This window comes from Bidens hawaiensis, unplaced genomic scaffold (assembly GCF_021521415.1).
Source record: "Bidens hawaiensis isolate Kalapana, Puna unplaced genomic scaffold, B.hawaiensis_p1.1 tig00005142_1, whole genome shotgun sequence".
Lineage (NCBI taxonomy): Eukaryota > Viridiplantae > Streptophyta > Magnoliopsida > Asterales > Asteraceae > Bidens > Bidens hawaiensis.
The window spans coordinates 1362751-1378859 of record NW_027491327.1 but is presented as its reverse complement, the minus strand read 5'-3'; the positions used below and the strand labels follow the sequence as shown (position 1 = coordinate 1378859).

Below are 16109 nucleotides of genomic sequence, written 5' to 3'. Positions count from 1 at the left end.
AGCAATACAAAGCGAGAAATATTCACGTCTCCAAAAAACATCAAAATATTAGCGATTAGTTTTGTACCTTACGCATGGACAGTTGTACGTTTCATAGAGTGTGAGATTTATTCACGCGTTGATAGTTTGTACGCGAAATGAATGTTACATTTGTTATGCGTGGGTGTTCCACCGAAATAGATATATAATATGTAAATGAAATTTATAAGGTTGGGTCCATAGCTCAGTGGTAGAGCTATTGACTGCAGATCAATAGGTCACCGGTTCGAACCCGGTTCGGCCCTTACCTTAGTTATTATTTTTTCAACTACTAGAGCTATTGACTGCAGATCAATAGGTCACCGGTTCGAACCCGGTTCGGCCCTTACCTTAGTTATTATTTTTTCAACTACTACAATATAGTCCAAGGACGTGGCTGACTCTTCCGGATAACATAACAAAAGGCTAAAAAGGCACCTGGGATAAGATTGCGAAGATGGATAATTCTCTTGCTATGTCGTAAGTCTCGATGGCTAAACTAACTAAAGGGGAGGTGGGAAGCCGGTTTAAAATTCGGTTTTGGTTGGATGCTTGGTTAGATGAAAATCCCTTAAAAAACCTGTTTCCCAACTTGTTTTCTTCGGAAGACGAAAGTTTTTAAATCTTGTGTAGTGGCTGATCGTTGTGTTGAAAGGGATGGGGGAGTATATGCTAAATTGGAACCCAAAAAAGCAGTCTGCTTATAGTTATAAGTTGTTAATGAACTCATGGAGCTGTTAGAGAAATTTTTTTATTTCACTTTCAAAGGAGGTCAAGTGGATTTGGGGAGGAGATGGGTTAGCGTCGTTTTTTGTTGTTTCAGTGATAAACTTTTATATCCCCCCCCCCCCCTAAAAATAGCAATTTTGAATCGAATAGTTAGGTCCCTTTGAAAGCGAATGTCTGTCGCGGATCGAACACGAACGATTTATATCTTGAATTGACCAAGTAAATCCCGCATGCCAACCAAAAAATGTTCAATATCCATCCGGGTAAGAGCGCCTCTGGTCCTACCAAGTGAAATATCTAAACCAACAGTACCAATACTGATTCTGCCATGTGCATACCGGATGACACCCAACACATAGAGTACCAAGTCAACTACTTCACGAACCAGCATGGACACCATGTCGAAAGGTAAACACGTGATCCGCGATGCCAACTCATTAGTGGTTAACCGCATCTGATCTGGTATTCCATAAATAATGCTTAGATTACGCATTAGCGGACCATTCAAATCATTATAGGCGGCTATTTCGTCACTTTGAATTCAAGTGTTCATGGCAGCTCAAATATTCAAAACAGCTGGTGTGATTATTCAGCAACTGGTTTCTGTCACCTCCTGTTCTTTGGCGTCCACGATTTATTCTGGCGGTTTTCTGACTTTTCTCAATTTCACGATAAAAAACGAGCCGCTCATCGTTCTTTGCATAATGAGTATGCATGCACCCTTTAAAGGAAACTAAATTTTGAACCCATACCGCCGGACCGGCTTGGTCGTTCCCCCGAAAAACCATACCGCCGGCCGCCACTTGACAGTCGTTGTGCTGCTATAGGAGCATAACTCTTTGGTGCAACACACGATGGGACGAAAACCCGGACGGTCTTGGAATCTGAACTGACAACCTTATACAAGGCTTACCTTAAATCCTTTATTGTCATTATCCACTCAAATAACACAAATAAGGATTAAACTTACGTCTCCACCGAAGAACAAAAACCTTCCTACCACTAAGTCACCACCACAACCAGGGATACCACTTCACGACAATTACTTGTAAGTTTATAAAAAATACTTGCAAAATAAATAAAAATACATTGTGTATTTAGTGATAAAATAATATTATTATACACACCATCTACATATATATATCTTCTCCCACAAAGTGTTCTTCCCCAAACCAAAACCTAGTGTGTGTGTGGTTTTCTTTCAATTCTTCATCGCAGGTATTATTATGCTTTCAACTCTCCTCTGATTCTTCTCTGTAAATCATCATCTTCATTTTCAGCACCAATCGAACCTTATTTTGACTAATTTACTTTGATTTTGACTTTTGTTGACCGAGTCACGTTTTATTTTGAAATGACGTCACTCGATACTGATTTAGAACAGTTACGAGTACATGTTATGGTTGACTTGCTTTGTATTGACTCAGTGACGTAGATTGTTAACGATTTAGGTTTGTGCATCTTACGATCTTTTGATTTTACTGGTTTTGACTGTAGATTTGGTTTGAATTGAGTTAAAATTGAGTAATTTGGTGGAATGTAGGAGATATGAGACGTCTGATGTGTTTTTAGGGCTCAAATTGTTGAAGGCATAATGATATTATAGTTCCTAGGGTTTTTGATGCTTTATTTGTTTGATTAATGCTTTTGTATAATGTTATTTTGGTACTAGTGAAGTCAGTGAAACTGTTCCGGAAGATCAGTGATATATCGGATTATTTGTCAATATTGCCGATGTTAGTGGTACCGATATTTTGACTGATATTCTGTTTGAGAGGACGATAACCGCTATAGCACCGATATCGGCTGCATAGGGCTTGCATGATGTAGGTAGATTGTAAACGGTTTAGGTTTGTGTGTATTGCGAGTTTCTCATTTTACTGATTTCGGTTGAGATTTATTATGAATTGATCTAATTTTGTATAATTTGGGGGAATGTAGGAGATATTAGATGTCTGGTTAATTGTTTTCTGTTTTTAGGGCTCAAGTTGTTTTAATGTATAGTAAGTATTGAATTCCTAGGGTTTTTGAAACACTATTTGTTTGATTGGTGCTCTTGTATTATTAATTGGTACTGGTGATTAGTGAAGTTACTGAAATTGTTTTATTAATTGGTGCTGCATGGATGTAGGTGGATACAGTTGAGTTGAGTTCTTTTCACTGGACTTGTGATGGAGCAGGTATAATACATTTCAAGCTTTTCTAGAATATCAATGATATATGCTTTTTTGCAATGGTTTCAAAATGTGCATGCAATGATTTTAAAAGGTGAGATGTGGTCCAATGCGTTTTGATTCAATAAGTCAACGCGTGATGCGCACAGCCGCACACATCACATATGCAAGGCGATTTTTGTTTAAAAATACTAAAAAGTTATTTATTGGTAATTTTTTAGTTTGTTGACTTTTAAACACTGGAAAATAAGAGATTAAATAAATAAGTTCAAAAATAAAGAAGCTATAGTATCACCAAAGAAGTTTTATGTGTAACCAAAATAAGTCGTTAACTATGTATGTACAAGTAGATGCATAAGGTACAAGTAATCCATTTGAAAATGTGTGCATCGGACCGCATTGTGCGCATTATGCGATTCAGACCGCATCAGGGAGTCGTGCGCATCACGCATTATGCGCTTCTGATGTGCGCATTTTAAAATCACGTTTTATGCTATTTGATTATTAATATTGTTTCAAACTGTAGTATGAGAAGGTTGAGAAGATTGGTGAGGGAACATATGGTGTGGTCTACAAGGCTCGTGACAAAGTTACCAATGAAACGATTGCTTTGAAGAAGATTCGTTTGGAGCAAGAAGATGAGGGTGTCCCGAGCACTGCTATCAGAGAGATTTCATTGTTGAAGGAGATGCAACATGGAAACATTGTCAGGTAGTTTCAGTTGTAGAGTCATGTTAGTTGGGTTAATGATTTTGTATGTGTGTGATTTAGTTTATGTTGTTGGTGACAGGTTGCAGGATGTTGTGCACAGTGACAAACGGTTGTATCTGGTTTTTGAGTATCTGGATTTGGATTTGAAGAAGCATATGGACTCGTCCCCCGAGTTTTCAAAGGATCCACGCCTTGTAAAAGTGAGTGTACCTTTATATTGTTAGGACATATAATTGAAACATACTTATAACACACTTGAAATATAATTAAACATAAAAAGACGATCATTAGTTATTAAGTTATTGTTTATAAAATCAATAAACAGGCGATTCAAAAACAGAAAACGGGTTATTCAAACACAATGGCAACATATTGAGTATATATAATCAGTATATATGTTTATACGTTTACTTGTTAGTCATTATGATTTATGTAATCAGGCATAAAGTCACCAACAGAAAATAGGTATAGAAACAGTAAACAGGTGATTTAAACATAAAACAGTATACAAGATCATAATCCTAAAAATCATTATATCAAAACAATATAATTCTAATTTGGAGACTAAGAAATTGATTCAATCTCACATTTTGTTACTTCCATTAATTTGCAGACGTTTCTTTACCAAATCCTACGTGGCATTGCTTATTGCCATTCCCATAGAGTTCTGCACAGAGATCTAAAACCTCAAAACTTGTTGATTGATCCTCGTACCAATGCACTCAAACTTGCAGATTTTGGATTGGCCCGTGCCTTTGGCATCCCTGTCAGGACATTCACACATGAGGTAGTTTTTTGTCATTAACAATAATCATAATGTATGGACTTGTTATCTTGTTATCTATATTCATAACTTTAATAAAACCAATCACAAGGAATAGTAACAATGCACACATATTACATATTTGTTGGCGTGCTTCTTTTAGGTGGTGACACTGTGGTATAGGGCCCCAGAAATTCTTCTCGGGTCCCGTCACTACTCGACTCCTGTTGATGTGTGGTCAGTTGGTTGTATATTTGCTGAAATGGTGAACCAGCGACCACTTTTTCCCGGAGATTCCGAGATAGATGAACTGTTCAAGATTTTCAGGTTTATTTTATGAAATTGTGATTTTATAAGCAAGTGCATAGTTGTAACTATGAACTTATGTACATGTTCACTTCTCATTTATATCATCATTTAATTAATTATAGAATTATGGGAACTCCAACTGAGGAAACATGGCCTGGTGTCACTGCTCTGCCTGACTTTAAGTCTGCCTTTCCAAAGTGGTCATCAAAGGTGATCACTTCTTTACTTTTATACCATCGGTTACGTTAATCTTCGATATTATTGTTATAATTTTAAATGTTTTGGGACTTTGTAATGTTTAAAGAATTAATTAGTGCATTCTTTACTTTTTCAGGATCTGGCAACTGTGGTCCCGAATCTTGAAAGAACCGGTCTTGATCTCCTACGTGTAAGTTTAAACTACTTGTCACCTAGTAGTTCTTATTTGTTGACTTGTCATTGCGCTCAGTAATCAGATAACCAGTACTCACTTTGATTTGTAATGATTAAATAATTTCAGAAAATGCTATGCTTGGATCCCAGTAGAAGAATTACAGCCCGGACTGCACTGGAGCATGAATACTTCAAAGATATCGGATTTGTGCCATGATTCGTGAGTGTTATCTTGATGTGCAAAAGTCGGGCCCTTTTTCTCTAAGGTTTTATTATGTGATATATGTGTGGGGTGTTTAGGAACCTTAAAAATTAAGGTGTGCTGTTGCTAAGCCATTGTTGAATTGGCTTGTGCCTGTGAGTGTTCGTGTTCTTTTTTTCATCTGTATTCCTAAAAGTTTTAAACTCTTTGTAACAGTTTTCTTGATGGACATATCATCATGTTTTTTGTTTTATTTCAATGGATTTGTTTGGTGTGCATTTTGCATGTGTTATGGAATACAGATATGCAAATCAGTCTATAAATCTTGCTAAATGGTAACCAGCCTAGGTTGCGAGGGTGATGCTTCAATTCGTGTATCATTATCTATTCCTAGGTTGCATACTTTGATTGAAGTATTTAGAACTTGTTTTGGCTCATGTATTAATAATAAGTCATGTCAAAAGTGTTTTTTAAGTTTGAAGGTAGGTTGATACATCATTGGTAAAAGATATGGCCATTAAACAAGAGGGATACAATTAGAAAACACAATTAAGTGTATTTTAAGTTTAAAAGTGTGCAATTAATACACTTCTATGCAACAAGAGGAAAACGTGAAGACAAAACGACAGGGATACAATCGTCAGATGGATGCAATATACATTCGTCTTCTTAGTACATAAAAGATAATGTACTCAACAAAGTCTCACTCATATAATAGGGTGTAGGAAGGCTGGGATAGTGACAAGCCTTTCATCTATCCAAAGAGATAGATATGCCTCTCCCACTGAAACCCCCGCCTTCATTAAAGTTTTTATCTGCCATTGCTTTATAGGCTGGGGCACTATGTATGTCCAATTCTTAAGTTAAGCGATTTCTACTCCATGCTTTATGGGCAGGCGCACACTCAGCCGTTCCATCAATTTTACACGTTAGCAGTCGTTAAATTTAAGGGTATTTTCATCTTTCCGTACTGTCCCGATTCTTAGTGAGTAATTTCTACCCACTTTGCTTCACAATGTCTTATCTTCTTCCTCACACGTTCTTCTCCATCTCCATTCATCTTCCTAATCATTTCCCTTTCTTCCTCACATCAACTTCCATTTCCTTAAATACCCGAGCACCATCTAGTCATCTCAAAACTCCACCCGAGCACCCCATCACCCGAGCACCCCACCCGTCGTACCACCACGTCAACACCCGTCACCCGTAACAATAAGATAATTGATAGCATCAAATACTATAACAAAAGTGCTACTGATGTAGTCTCAATTATACATATTATTGTATAAATATTTCCTATTTTTTTAAGTGCTTTTGAGCCAAGTTTTTATTGAATATTATTAATATTTGGTTCATATTTAAGTTTTCAGGTTTCATGAGACAACGAACTAATATGAAGTGCATTCCCTGAACTTGAGATTGAGAGCAATGAAGTGAATAATAATAATAATAATAAGCTTGCTCCATAAATTGTTAATTCTCATATATTAATTAAATGAGATTGAGAAATTATATAAACAAATAGTAAAAGAAATCAATTTATTGTATATGGCTAAATTAATTACTATTGTAATTTATTTGTTGTTGTGGAATTTTTGGCAGCTCGTTGACAGTGGAACGAAGAAAAGGAAGTAAAAGAAATCCTAAATTTCTTTTTAGTTGGGCTTTACATGCACCCGGGCCACAAAAGAAGTTAACTCCTGTTGATATATAAGAAACAAAAAAGTAAGAACGATGGGAGGGTCGCTGTGGATATTCAGCACAGCAGCCGCAAGAGAGGGAAAAAAGGCAGATTGGCTGGAGACACAAGAAGGAGAAAGCGCGTATTAGTTTAACCAGAAGCGTTGGGGTTCAACACCTACTCGTTCATAACACTATTTTTTCGGTTTAAATTTATTATTTTCGTTATGAATTCAGTGTTTGAACCTAATTGTTATGTTTTACTCTTGAGTATGGTTGTTGGCTAAAACCCTAGCTACGTAGGGTTTTGATGAATCCTTTATTATTTGAGGATTTTTATTGGTTTATGGTTTCTAGTGTTGGATAATACTAAAGTAAAGAATTTTTTTATAATTGACTTGATGTGTTTACATATATAATTTTGACTTATTATTGATCTTTGTTTTGTATGTGTCTTGTTGTAGACGCATATTTGGGTCGCTTACTGTGTGTTTGTGATTATTTTATGGTTTTACTAGACTTAGTAATCCATAGGAACATTGGTTGGTGATTTATTAAATTTTATATTCTACCTATCTAGAGACTGAGAGGTAATAGATAGTCGGGTTGTCTTTGGGATTAAGTGTTTAGGCTAGAACGCTCTGACAGGAGGTTTCCTAGATTTTCCTAGTTTCATTGTAATTCCGTATCTTATTGATTGTTCTTAGGTTACCCCTTGCACTTTAGGGTGTGTTGAGACAGTTAGACTGAGAGGTAATCTGTCTTTTAGGGTACTTTAGTATTGTTGGAGAGACTGAGAGGTAATCCAACCAACCGGTAAGTTTACACGCCCCTTACGGTTTCCTTTTATTTTAGGTCACACCCGAAGAATGATCAGGGATCCATAGGTTGCCTAAGGGTGTCGTATTTTAAGATTCCGGTACCATCAGAGTTTCCATAGCCGAGAGAGATTCAAGATTCACAAGTAGGATTCTAAACCTAGGTAGTGCTTCTCCTATATTTGAGTTCGTCTAGGTAATCGAGTTAAAGTCAGTTAGTGTCAGTTTTGGTTTAAGTATTCTTTAGTTTATAGTTAATAAATAAAAAACACAAAAATCATTTAAATCTATTTAATTAAGTTAATTAATCAGGGTCTAGTTTAGGTGTCGCTAGTGTCCTTTGGGTTTGATATTCTGGACTTCATTAGGCTTTACTACAGTCAATAGGTACACTTGCATGTCTAGTGGTCTAGTGTTAGGAGAGTCTAGGTTTATAAATTTAAAACTAGAATGTCTAGATTAGGTAAATTTTTATAAAACGCTTTCAGCACATCAGCTACCATATCTTCAACAGTCGTCTTCATTAGTCAAACGGTTGTTTTAAAAAAAATCAAATTGGTTTCACAATTGACATGAGTAATGACGTTTATGTTTTTGCAGCGTTGTCGACAATGGCAATGGTGGTGAGTTGTAACAGTGGCGGTCGGTGTTGTCGCCTTATATAGACATGCTTCAAGTTAACAAGTTTGAGTCATTTATTTTAACTCCATGCATACTTTGATTAAATTCAAATACAAGTACTAATTTAACCATAGACCACAGTAAACATACTTCAGGGCGTAGTGACCAAAGCAGCATTTCATGCCATCACTGAAACTAATATCTGCAGAACCATTCTCTATTTACAAACAAGACCAACATACACATTTCAAATCATATAAACATTAAAACTCACAAACTTAACCCGATTGCTGTTCAACACTTTCAGTGCCACGGAAGTCGAAAAAAACAATAGACGCAGAAATTAAACCACAAACATAATACCAATCTTGTGCTCCAAAAGCCTAGAAAACCATCCTCACAACATGCTGTCAGTACGGGCCGGAAGCCGCCTGAAGAAATTCAACGGTGCAGACGGCAACCTATGTCGAAACCTCGGATGTCTCATCATATAAAAACCGCTCAGCACCACAAGCACCTGAAATGGCGTCGCGTATAACACAAACGCTGCCACAAGACAGAACACCATGAACAAAAGAGTCGCCCGTGGGTCCCGCCAGCTCAGAAGCCCTTGCAGCCGTTCACCTTGGCTCGCTATGTCGCCGACAACAGATTGGATTCTCCCCGCCACGCTTCGTAACCGATCGTACCGGTGCCTGACCATGTCCGGGTGCCGAGACGTTGGAAACGTGTCGAATTCCTCGTCTAATTCATCGGGGGTAACCCCGTCCGCATATGATAACCGGGTGTTCATATGCGGAGGGTATTGGGCCCGGAACCAGTAGTTCCAGAGCCCGATGAGGAACATGTAGAGGAAAACAGTTGGCATAATAAGCTCCGGGAACAACACGAGCATCACGAACAGGACGTGAACGAGCACCGTCGTGATCGGATTTTTCCACAAACAAACTTCCCCAAACCATTTACTTACTGCAAAAACGCCGTTAAAAACCGACGTCAGCCTGAAGAAATTAGCCTTACTTTTCCTCATACTCCATAGATGCGAATTAGCATCAGTCATGAACTCAACTATTTCCTTCCTCAGTGGCGGTTCGGCCCGGCTGAGCCGAGCCGCCACTATCTGGACAGCTTGATGGCGCAGCATCTCAAGCTAAACCACCGTCAACGGCCTCACATAATGCATCTTCGGCAACAGTGGTTTCGAGTACATATACATCATATTAACCATCGAAGTACTCGAAAACCGAATCGCTAAATGCAACTCCCGCATTTTCTTCACACCCGATGGGTGCAAAACCAGCAGTGGGTACGAATGGGTATAAACCCGACCCGTTTCGAGAGTCGAGATTCTGATACGAATCTTACCGATCCTTATATTTTTGGAGTTGGAATCGTTCTCAAGCTGAGTGTTATCGAAAACACCTACGGTTATGACAGTTGACGGGTCGTATACTTCCCAAGTATACTGCTCGTTGAACTTTGGAGTCAAACTGTCGATAACTGTCCTCGTTCGAACCCATTTATGACCGTATTTAGCAACACAGTACGCGTCAACAGTCCCTCTATCATCTCGGGTTTTCATCGGGTGAAGTGCACTAGCATTCAAGATACCGAGTTCCAGTATCCCGATTGACGGCTTCCACAGCTGTTTAGCAGTCGGTCTGAGATCACTACTATACTGAGTCGACTCGTCCAGCACATGATACCCACCATCAAGACAAACCCGAACATGGAGCCGAGTTGCAAACTTATCTTTCTTCTTTATCTTCTCGTCAACATCACGATCACTCGGGTCTTGAACATGAAACCACCGGGAATGAATCATCCGATCATCTGCACGTCTTTCAACACTGTTTAACGGTATAAACACCTTCCCTAACGTCTCTTCCTTATTACCCCCCACTCGATCTTCAATACTAAGAATCAAATGGTCTTCTAATGGCTCAGCAGCCACCAACATCATATCCTCATTCCATAATGCATTTGCATTTCTTGCTTGAACATGTCTTGTTTTCAAAACCTGGTTGTGAATCTGGGCTTTAACATATACATCTGGGAACCGAGATTTTTCATCCCAAACAAGATCTTGTACCTCGATTATATTAACCCGAACGTACCAAAGTCTAGGAGAATGGTAAACTTTTGACCGAGTGTACATTGTAGAAGCCGCACTATCGACACTGCTCGTTGCTTGATCAACAAAAAATGCATCGGGAAATGCTTCATCGGCTTGTGTCCCGATCCAGACCGCAAGCATTAACTCACCTTTCTTTTTCTCACCCTTCTTGTTCTCCAACCGGTACCATTCGGGAGCTAACGGGCTATCCGGCGGGACCCGTGTTGGAACATCGTGAAGGTTAATGCGAACAAGCCCGACAAAGTCGTCTTTAATCGTGTCTTTGTCTTTAAGCACCACATCTAACACGGTTGCTTGCATTCTTTCTCGAGAGAACGCAAACACCGTGTTCCATTCCGGGCTCGATGCTTTTGAAAAGTGTTGTGTGATGCCTTTATAGTTCCCAACCCGGACCTCGACAAACGGGTCGAGGCTTCCGGTCACGTCCTTGCTTGGGAGGTCTTGTGCTTTCACGACCCGAACGAAAAGAAACTGCATCGGTTCCACAAGGTCATAAGTGCTGGCCCGTCGGTTATCACGGGTCACGACCCGACCCCCGATCACTTGACCACCTCCAAGAAATGGGCTTGTTTCTTTGAGAGCGTATTCCATTGGTTGTGATGAAGATCCAGAGTACATCCTCACCAACTTCGGTTGACTTTGAAGCTGACCAATTTGACTTTGATTTCTCATTTCCTCAACTCCGTATGCATACGCTTGCTGCGGCTGGTTCATAGCTGCCATGTACGATTGCTGCGACGGAACCTGCGCTGGCGGGACCGAGTTGGAATTTGGCAAATGGAAAAATGTTTTCCTTGAATCTTTTGGCCCGTTTCGGTTATGTGAAGAATTATCCATCTGAGGAGGTGGATTCGAGACCATAATCGACGGGTTATCAGTAACAAACACTTTCAACCCTAGCTCGCCTTTCACACGTGAAAGAATAGTCTTCTTTTCCAACGGGTAATGGAAAACAACAGCGTCCGAGTAAGGAACAAATGCTGTCCCATTAATATGAACTTTACCCATGAAATTCTTCGAGGTAATTCCTTTCGATCGGTTATACACATAAGCATCAAGCGTAAGGTTCGGCAAATTATTCGGGTCAGATATACCGAAATAAAACGTCTCGTTCCAATACGGATCAAGATCCTTTTCTTTCACAGTGGTAGTAAACTTTTGATGGTCAAAGTGAAGCTCAACGTACGGGCTAGCCGAGCCCTGCCCGTCTTTCGCCATGAGCCCGTGCGCACTTTTGACCTCGACTCCTAGCTTTAGATTGCTCATTTTTTATAAATTTTTCTCAGGGGACTTTTCACAAACAGTTGGTGGGTGTCTTTAACAGTCTTAATACACACCTGTAATAAACACATTCCATCTTTTTAAACACAGAATCACAGTCTGAAGAAACACTAAGTGACCCCGGCAGATTACGAATAATCTTAGGGTTAAGTAGATGTTTCCCACGAGGGTTAGGTCCGGCGAAGATGGTTATTCTTCTGATGACCTGCAAAACAGACACCGTGAGCTCGTCACTGAGAAGGGGGGGGGGACATCCTTGTGACCACCCTCCGGCGTGAGAATTAGACTAGATTGCTCTGAATATATAAGTGTATATTAAGAGAAATAGCTAGAGAAGATAAGATAATATCAGATGATATGTGATCCTATAAGATGATGATACCGTTCCAAGGTGTTGGAGTATTTATAGCCGAAGGCAGGTTTCAAGCAGGTACAGCCAGCTGTATAATATTCCTTTTCCACCAACTGTGGGCTACGTACGTGCCATGCTGGTGGTTGGTGGGTAGGCAGCGGCTGATAGTGACATGGCCGGCTGTGTACTATTCCTTTTCCACCAACTACAGGCTATGTACGTGCCACGATGAGGGTTGGTGGGTAGGCAGCGGCTGATAGTGACATTTTGTACTAGAGCGTGCTCCTGCTCGTGCTGTTGTCGGTGAGCTGTCACCCTGTGATTGGTTCATGGGCTGCTTTGGTCAGATCTTGTCTATTTTGTCCATACCTTGGCAGGTATAGTACAAAAGATCTTCCAGAAGCGTACGGACTGGCTCATTTGGGTGGGAGTATTCCCGCCTTGCTCATTCCTTCTTCAGGTGACATTACTGAATTATTAAGAGTTAGTGCCTTGTGCGTGTAGCCTTACTATTAGTGCGGGTAGCATTCCCTCATGGCTTGTATCCGCAGCTGCGGGAACAGGCGGGGTACTTTACCACTGGGAGGCTTTTCCTGCGGGAACAGCTGGCGTACTACGCGTAAGGTCTTCATCTCTCTGAGCATGGTAGGTCCTGCGGAACCAGTTGGTCTTTGCCCAGACGTACCTTTTCAAGGTGTGTCTTGCGGGTCCAACTGGACTTTGCTGGGACCTACCTCTTCAAGTCCCCCCAGTCCATTGTTCTTCTCATGAATTGTTAATAAGTGAGGTGAACTTTTGGACTTAAGCAAGGGGTTTTGAAAAGGGTTTTTAGTTTTAAGGTTTTCCGTGGGGATTCTTCCCGCGGTTTTCCTAATGTCACTCGCAGAAATTCCCGACTTTTCTGCTTGATCTTTGGTTATGATGCGGGTAGGTGTTTAACCCCTTCGCACGTCGGGAGCGTTGAGTTTCACTTGCATAGATTCTTCACGAGGTTTTGGTAGTTTTGGACATAGTGATCAGTTATGTTAAACCACCAATTCCGCCTTGAAGTTTCAAACAAGCTAGTTCTCAACGTTCCCGCTATGCGGAGGTGTTATTTCCCTTTCCGCAAGCACGGCCCATAAGATCCTTCTTGGCTTCAATTCCCTGCAAGTGCTAAGTATGTGAAGGGTTTCGCCTTGACACTGTACCCGCACTTGTCTTACGGTTTCTTGTTTCCCAAGGTATCTTGTTAGCTTCGATTCCCTGCAAGTGCTAAGTATGTGAAGGGTTTCGCCTTGACACTGTACCCGCACTCGTCTTATGGTTTCTCGCTTTCCAATGTAAGGGGGTATATTCCCTCTTATTTTTGAATCTTTTAATCTTTTTGAATCTTTTTGAAATTTGAAGAGTTGGTGAAAGGATAAGAACAGTCCAAACTGTTGAAGGGACGTTAGCGTCTTCCGACGGTTTCTTCTGACAGTTTCAGGACATGCAGGAAGTTATGGCGACGTGACAGTATATGGTCATTCCAGACTATTTTCCAGGCGCGTGGGCGCGAGTTTTCGGGCGCGTGGGCGCGAATTTTACGGCACGCGTCCTTTCAACAGCTGTTGCCAGCTTGCTCTTTCCACGTGTCATAGTTTCATTGCACTTGCGCTCTCTCTCCTCCGCATTAAATTCATCGCATATTTTAGTTTAACTTAGCAATTTCTTGAGTACTTTGGGTAAGTTAACCTTTCAACATGGCAGATAATAGGTTAAAGTTTTGCTTCCTCTTTCGTGATTGTGCGGGTAAGACCGTCACTTTCACTTAGTAGGATGGCTAAACTTTACCTATATCTGACCTGCGTGAAGGTTTTCCTCATCTTTTTAGAAATTTTCTAAGTGTTTTGAATAAGTTAACCTTTCGACGCGTGGTTGTCAATAGGTTAATGTTCAGTTTCCTTTATCATGATTGTGCGGGTAGGACCGTCACTTTCATTTAGTGGGATGACCAAACTTCACCTATAACTGACCTGCGTGAAGGTTTTCCTCATCTTTTTAGAAATTTTCTAAGTGTTTTGAATAAGTTAACCTTTCGACGCGTGGTTGTCAATAGGTTAATGTTCAGTTTCCTCTATCATGATTGTGCGGGTAGGACCGTCACTTTCATTTAGTGGGATGACCAAACTTCACCTATAACTGACCTGCGTGAAGGTTTTCCTCATCTTTTTAGAAATTTTCTAAGTGTTTTGAATAAGTTAACCTTTCGACGCGTGGTTGTCAATAGGTTAATGTTCAGTTTCCTCTATCATGATTGTGCGGGTAGGACCGTTACTTTCATTTAGTGGGATGACCAAACTTCACCTATAACTGACCTGCGTGAAGGTTTTCCTCATCTTTTCCTTAGAAATTTTTACCGTTTTTTGTGTTTATGCGGGTTTTGCCGCCTTCCACACGCAACGACTTACTTTCCCACATATTTATGCGGTGAATACCGGCATATCAGTGTGGTCAGATCATAAGTAGATGTAAGACTATCAGCGTCAATGTGATAAGGAGAATCATTTCCATTAGAAGTGGCTCTAGGCCTTTTCTTTACAAGTTTGGAATTGATCTACATGTAACATTTGCGTAATTGAGCTCCATTCCATGTTCTTGGGATGGGGTGCCATCGAGCCTTTCGAGCCGGTATGCGCCCTTTCCCAAAACTTCTTTGATAATGTATGGTCCTTCCCAGACCGGGACCAGCTTTCCTGGGCGCTCTTGGTTCGAAGCCTCGTTGTTACGCAATATGTAGTCTCCTACATTGAAGTTGCAGAGTTTTACCCGCGTGTTGTAGTATTTTGCATTTGTCGCTTGTAATTCTCTTCACGCGCTGCGGCTAAGTCTCTGCGTTCTTCGGTTAGCATAAGGTCTAACCGTCTTTCTGCATCATTGTCTTCTGGCTGAGTCAAGACCCTTGGTGAGGGTAGACCAATTTCGACCGGGACCATGGCTTCAGTGCCATAAGTGAGGCTGAACGGGGTTTCTCCCGTACTTGCCTTTTTCAGCGTTCTGTTTGCCCAAAGGACGTGTGGAACTTCGTCCACCCAGCCGGATCTGTGTTCCAAGAGTCTTTTCTTTATGCCGTCGACGATGCTCTTATTTGCTCTTTCCACCTCACCATTACCCTGCGGGTGCGCCACTGAGGTAAAGGTGTGGGTGATTTGAAGTTCTTCCAGCTACTTTTATAGCTTCTTGTCAGCAAAGTTGGTGCCGTTATCGCTCACCAAATTCTGTGGAAGTCCAAAACGACAAATAATAAATTCCCAAATAAATTTTTTGATATGTTTTGCGGTTGTTTGGGCTAAGGGTTTTGCTTCTATCCACTTGGTGAAGTAGTCGATGGCTACCACTAGAAACTGAACGTTCCCTGCTGCTGTGGGAAATGGGCCTGTCACATCGATGGCCCACTTCTGAAATGGCCATGAAGAGGTGACTGGAACAAGTTCATTCTTCGGGCGATGCGTGTTGGGTGCGTAGAGTTGGCAAGACCTACACTTTCTGATGTATGCCAGCGCATCCGTATGCATCCCCGGCCAAAAGTATCCCGCGTTGTTTAGCTTAGCTACAACAGCGCGTGGACCTGCGAGTACTCCACAGATGCCCTCGTGCACTTCCCTCGTGCACTTCCCTATGCGGAGGTGTTATTTCCCTTTCCGCAAGCACGACCCATAAGATCCTTCTTGGCTTCAATTCCCTGCAAGTGCTAAGTATGTGAAGGGTTTCGCCTTGACTCTGTACCCGCACTTGTCTTATGGTTTTTTACTTCCCAAGGTAAGGGGGTATATTCCCTCTTATTTTTGAGTCTTTTTGAATCTTTTTGAAATTCGAAGAGTTGGTGAAAGGATAAGAACAGTCCAAACTGTTGAAGGGACGTTAGCGTCTTCCGACGGTTTCTTCTGACAGTTTCAGGACATGCAGGAAGTTATGGCGACG

The 16109-nt window shown here is 40.8% G+C and overlaps 1 protein-coding gene, 1 non-coding gene and 1 pseudogene across 2 annotated transcripts; 2 read left to right on the top strand and 1 right to left on the bottom strand.

Annotated features, from left to right (window-relative positions):
* Positions 1–212: 212 nt before the first annotated feature.
* On the top strand, positions 213–284 carry TRNAC-GCA (transfer RNA cysteine (anticodon GCA)). Its single transcript has one exon. It is a non-coding gene; the product is annotated as a tRNA-Cys (tRNA).
* Positions 285–2902: 2618 nt separating this feature from the next.
* On the top strand, positions 2903–5471 carry LOC143629055 (cell division control protein 2 homolog A-like). Its single transcript, XM_077098434.1, has 8 exons — positions 2903–2927; positions 3448–3632; positions 3712–3832; positions 4246–4419; positions 4559–4722; positions 4827–4914; positions 5039–5092; positions 5204–5471. The coding sequence occupies exons 1-8, from the start codon at positions 2919–2921 to the stop codon at positions 5291–5293; spliced, it is 885 nt and encodes a 294-aa protein (XP_076954549.1). The 5' UTR covers positions 2903–2918; the 3' UTR covers positions 5294–5471.
* Positions 5472–8638: 3167 nt separating this feature from the next.
* Positions 8639–11859, bottom strand: LOC143629047 (FT-interacting protein 3-like; annotated as a pseudogene).
* Positions 11860–16109: the final 4250 nt, after the last annotated feature.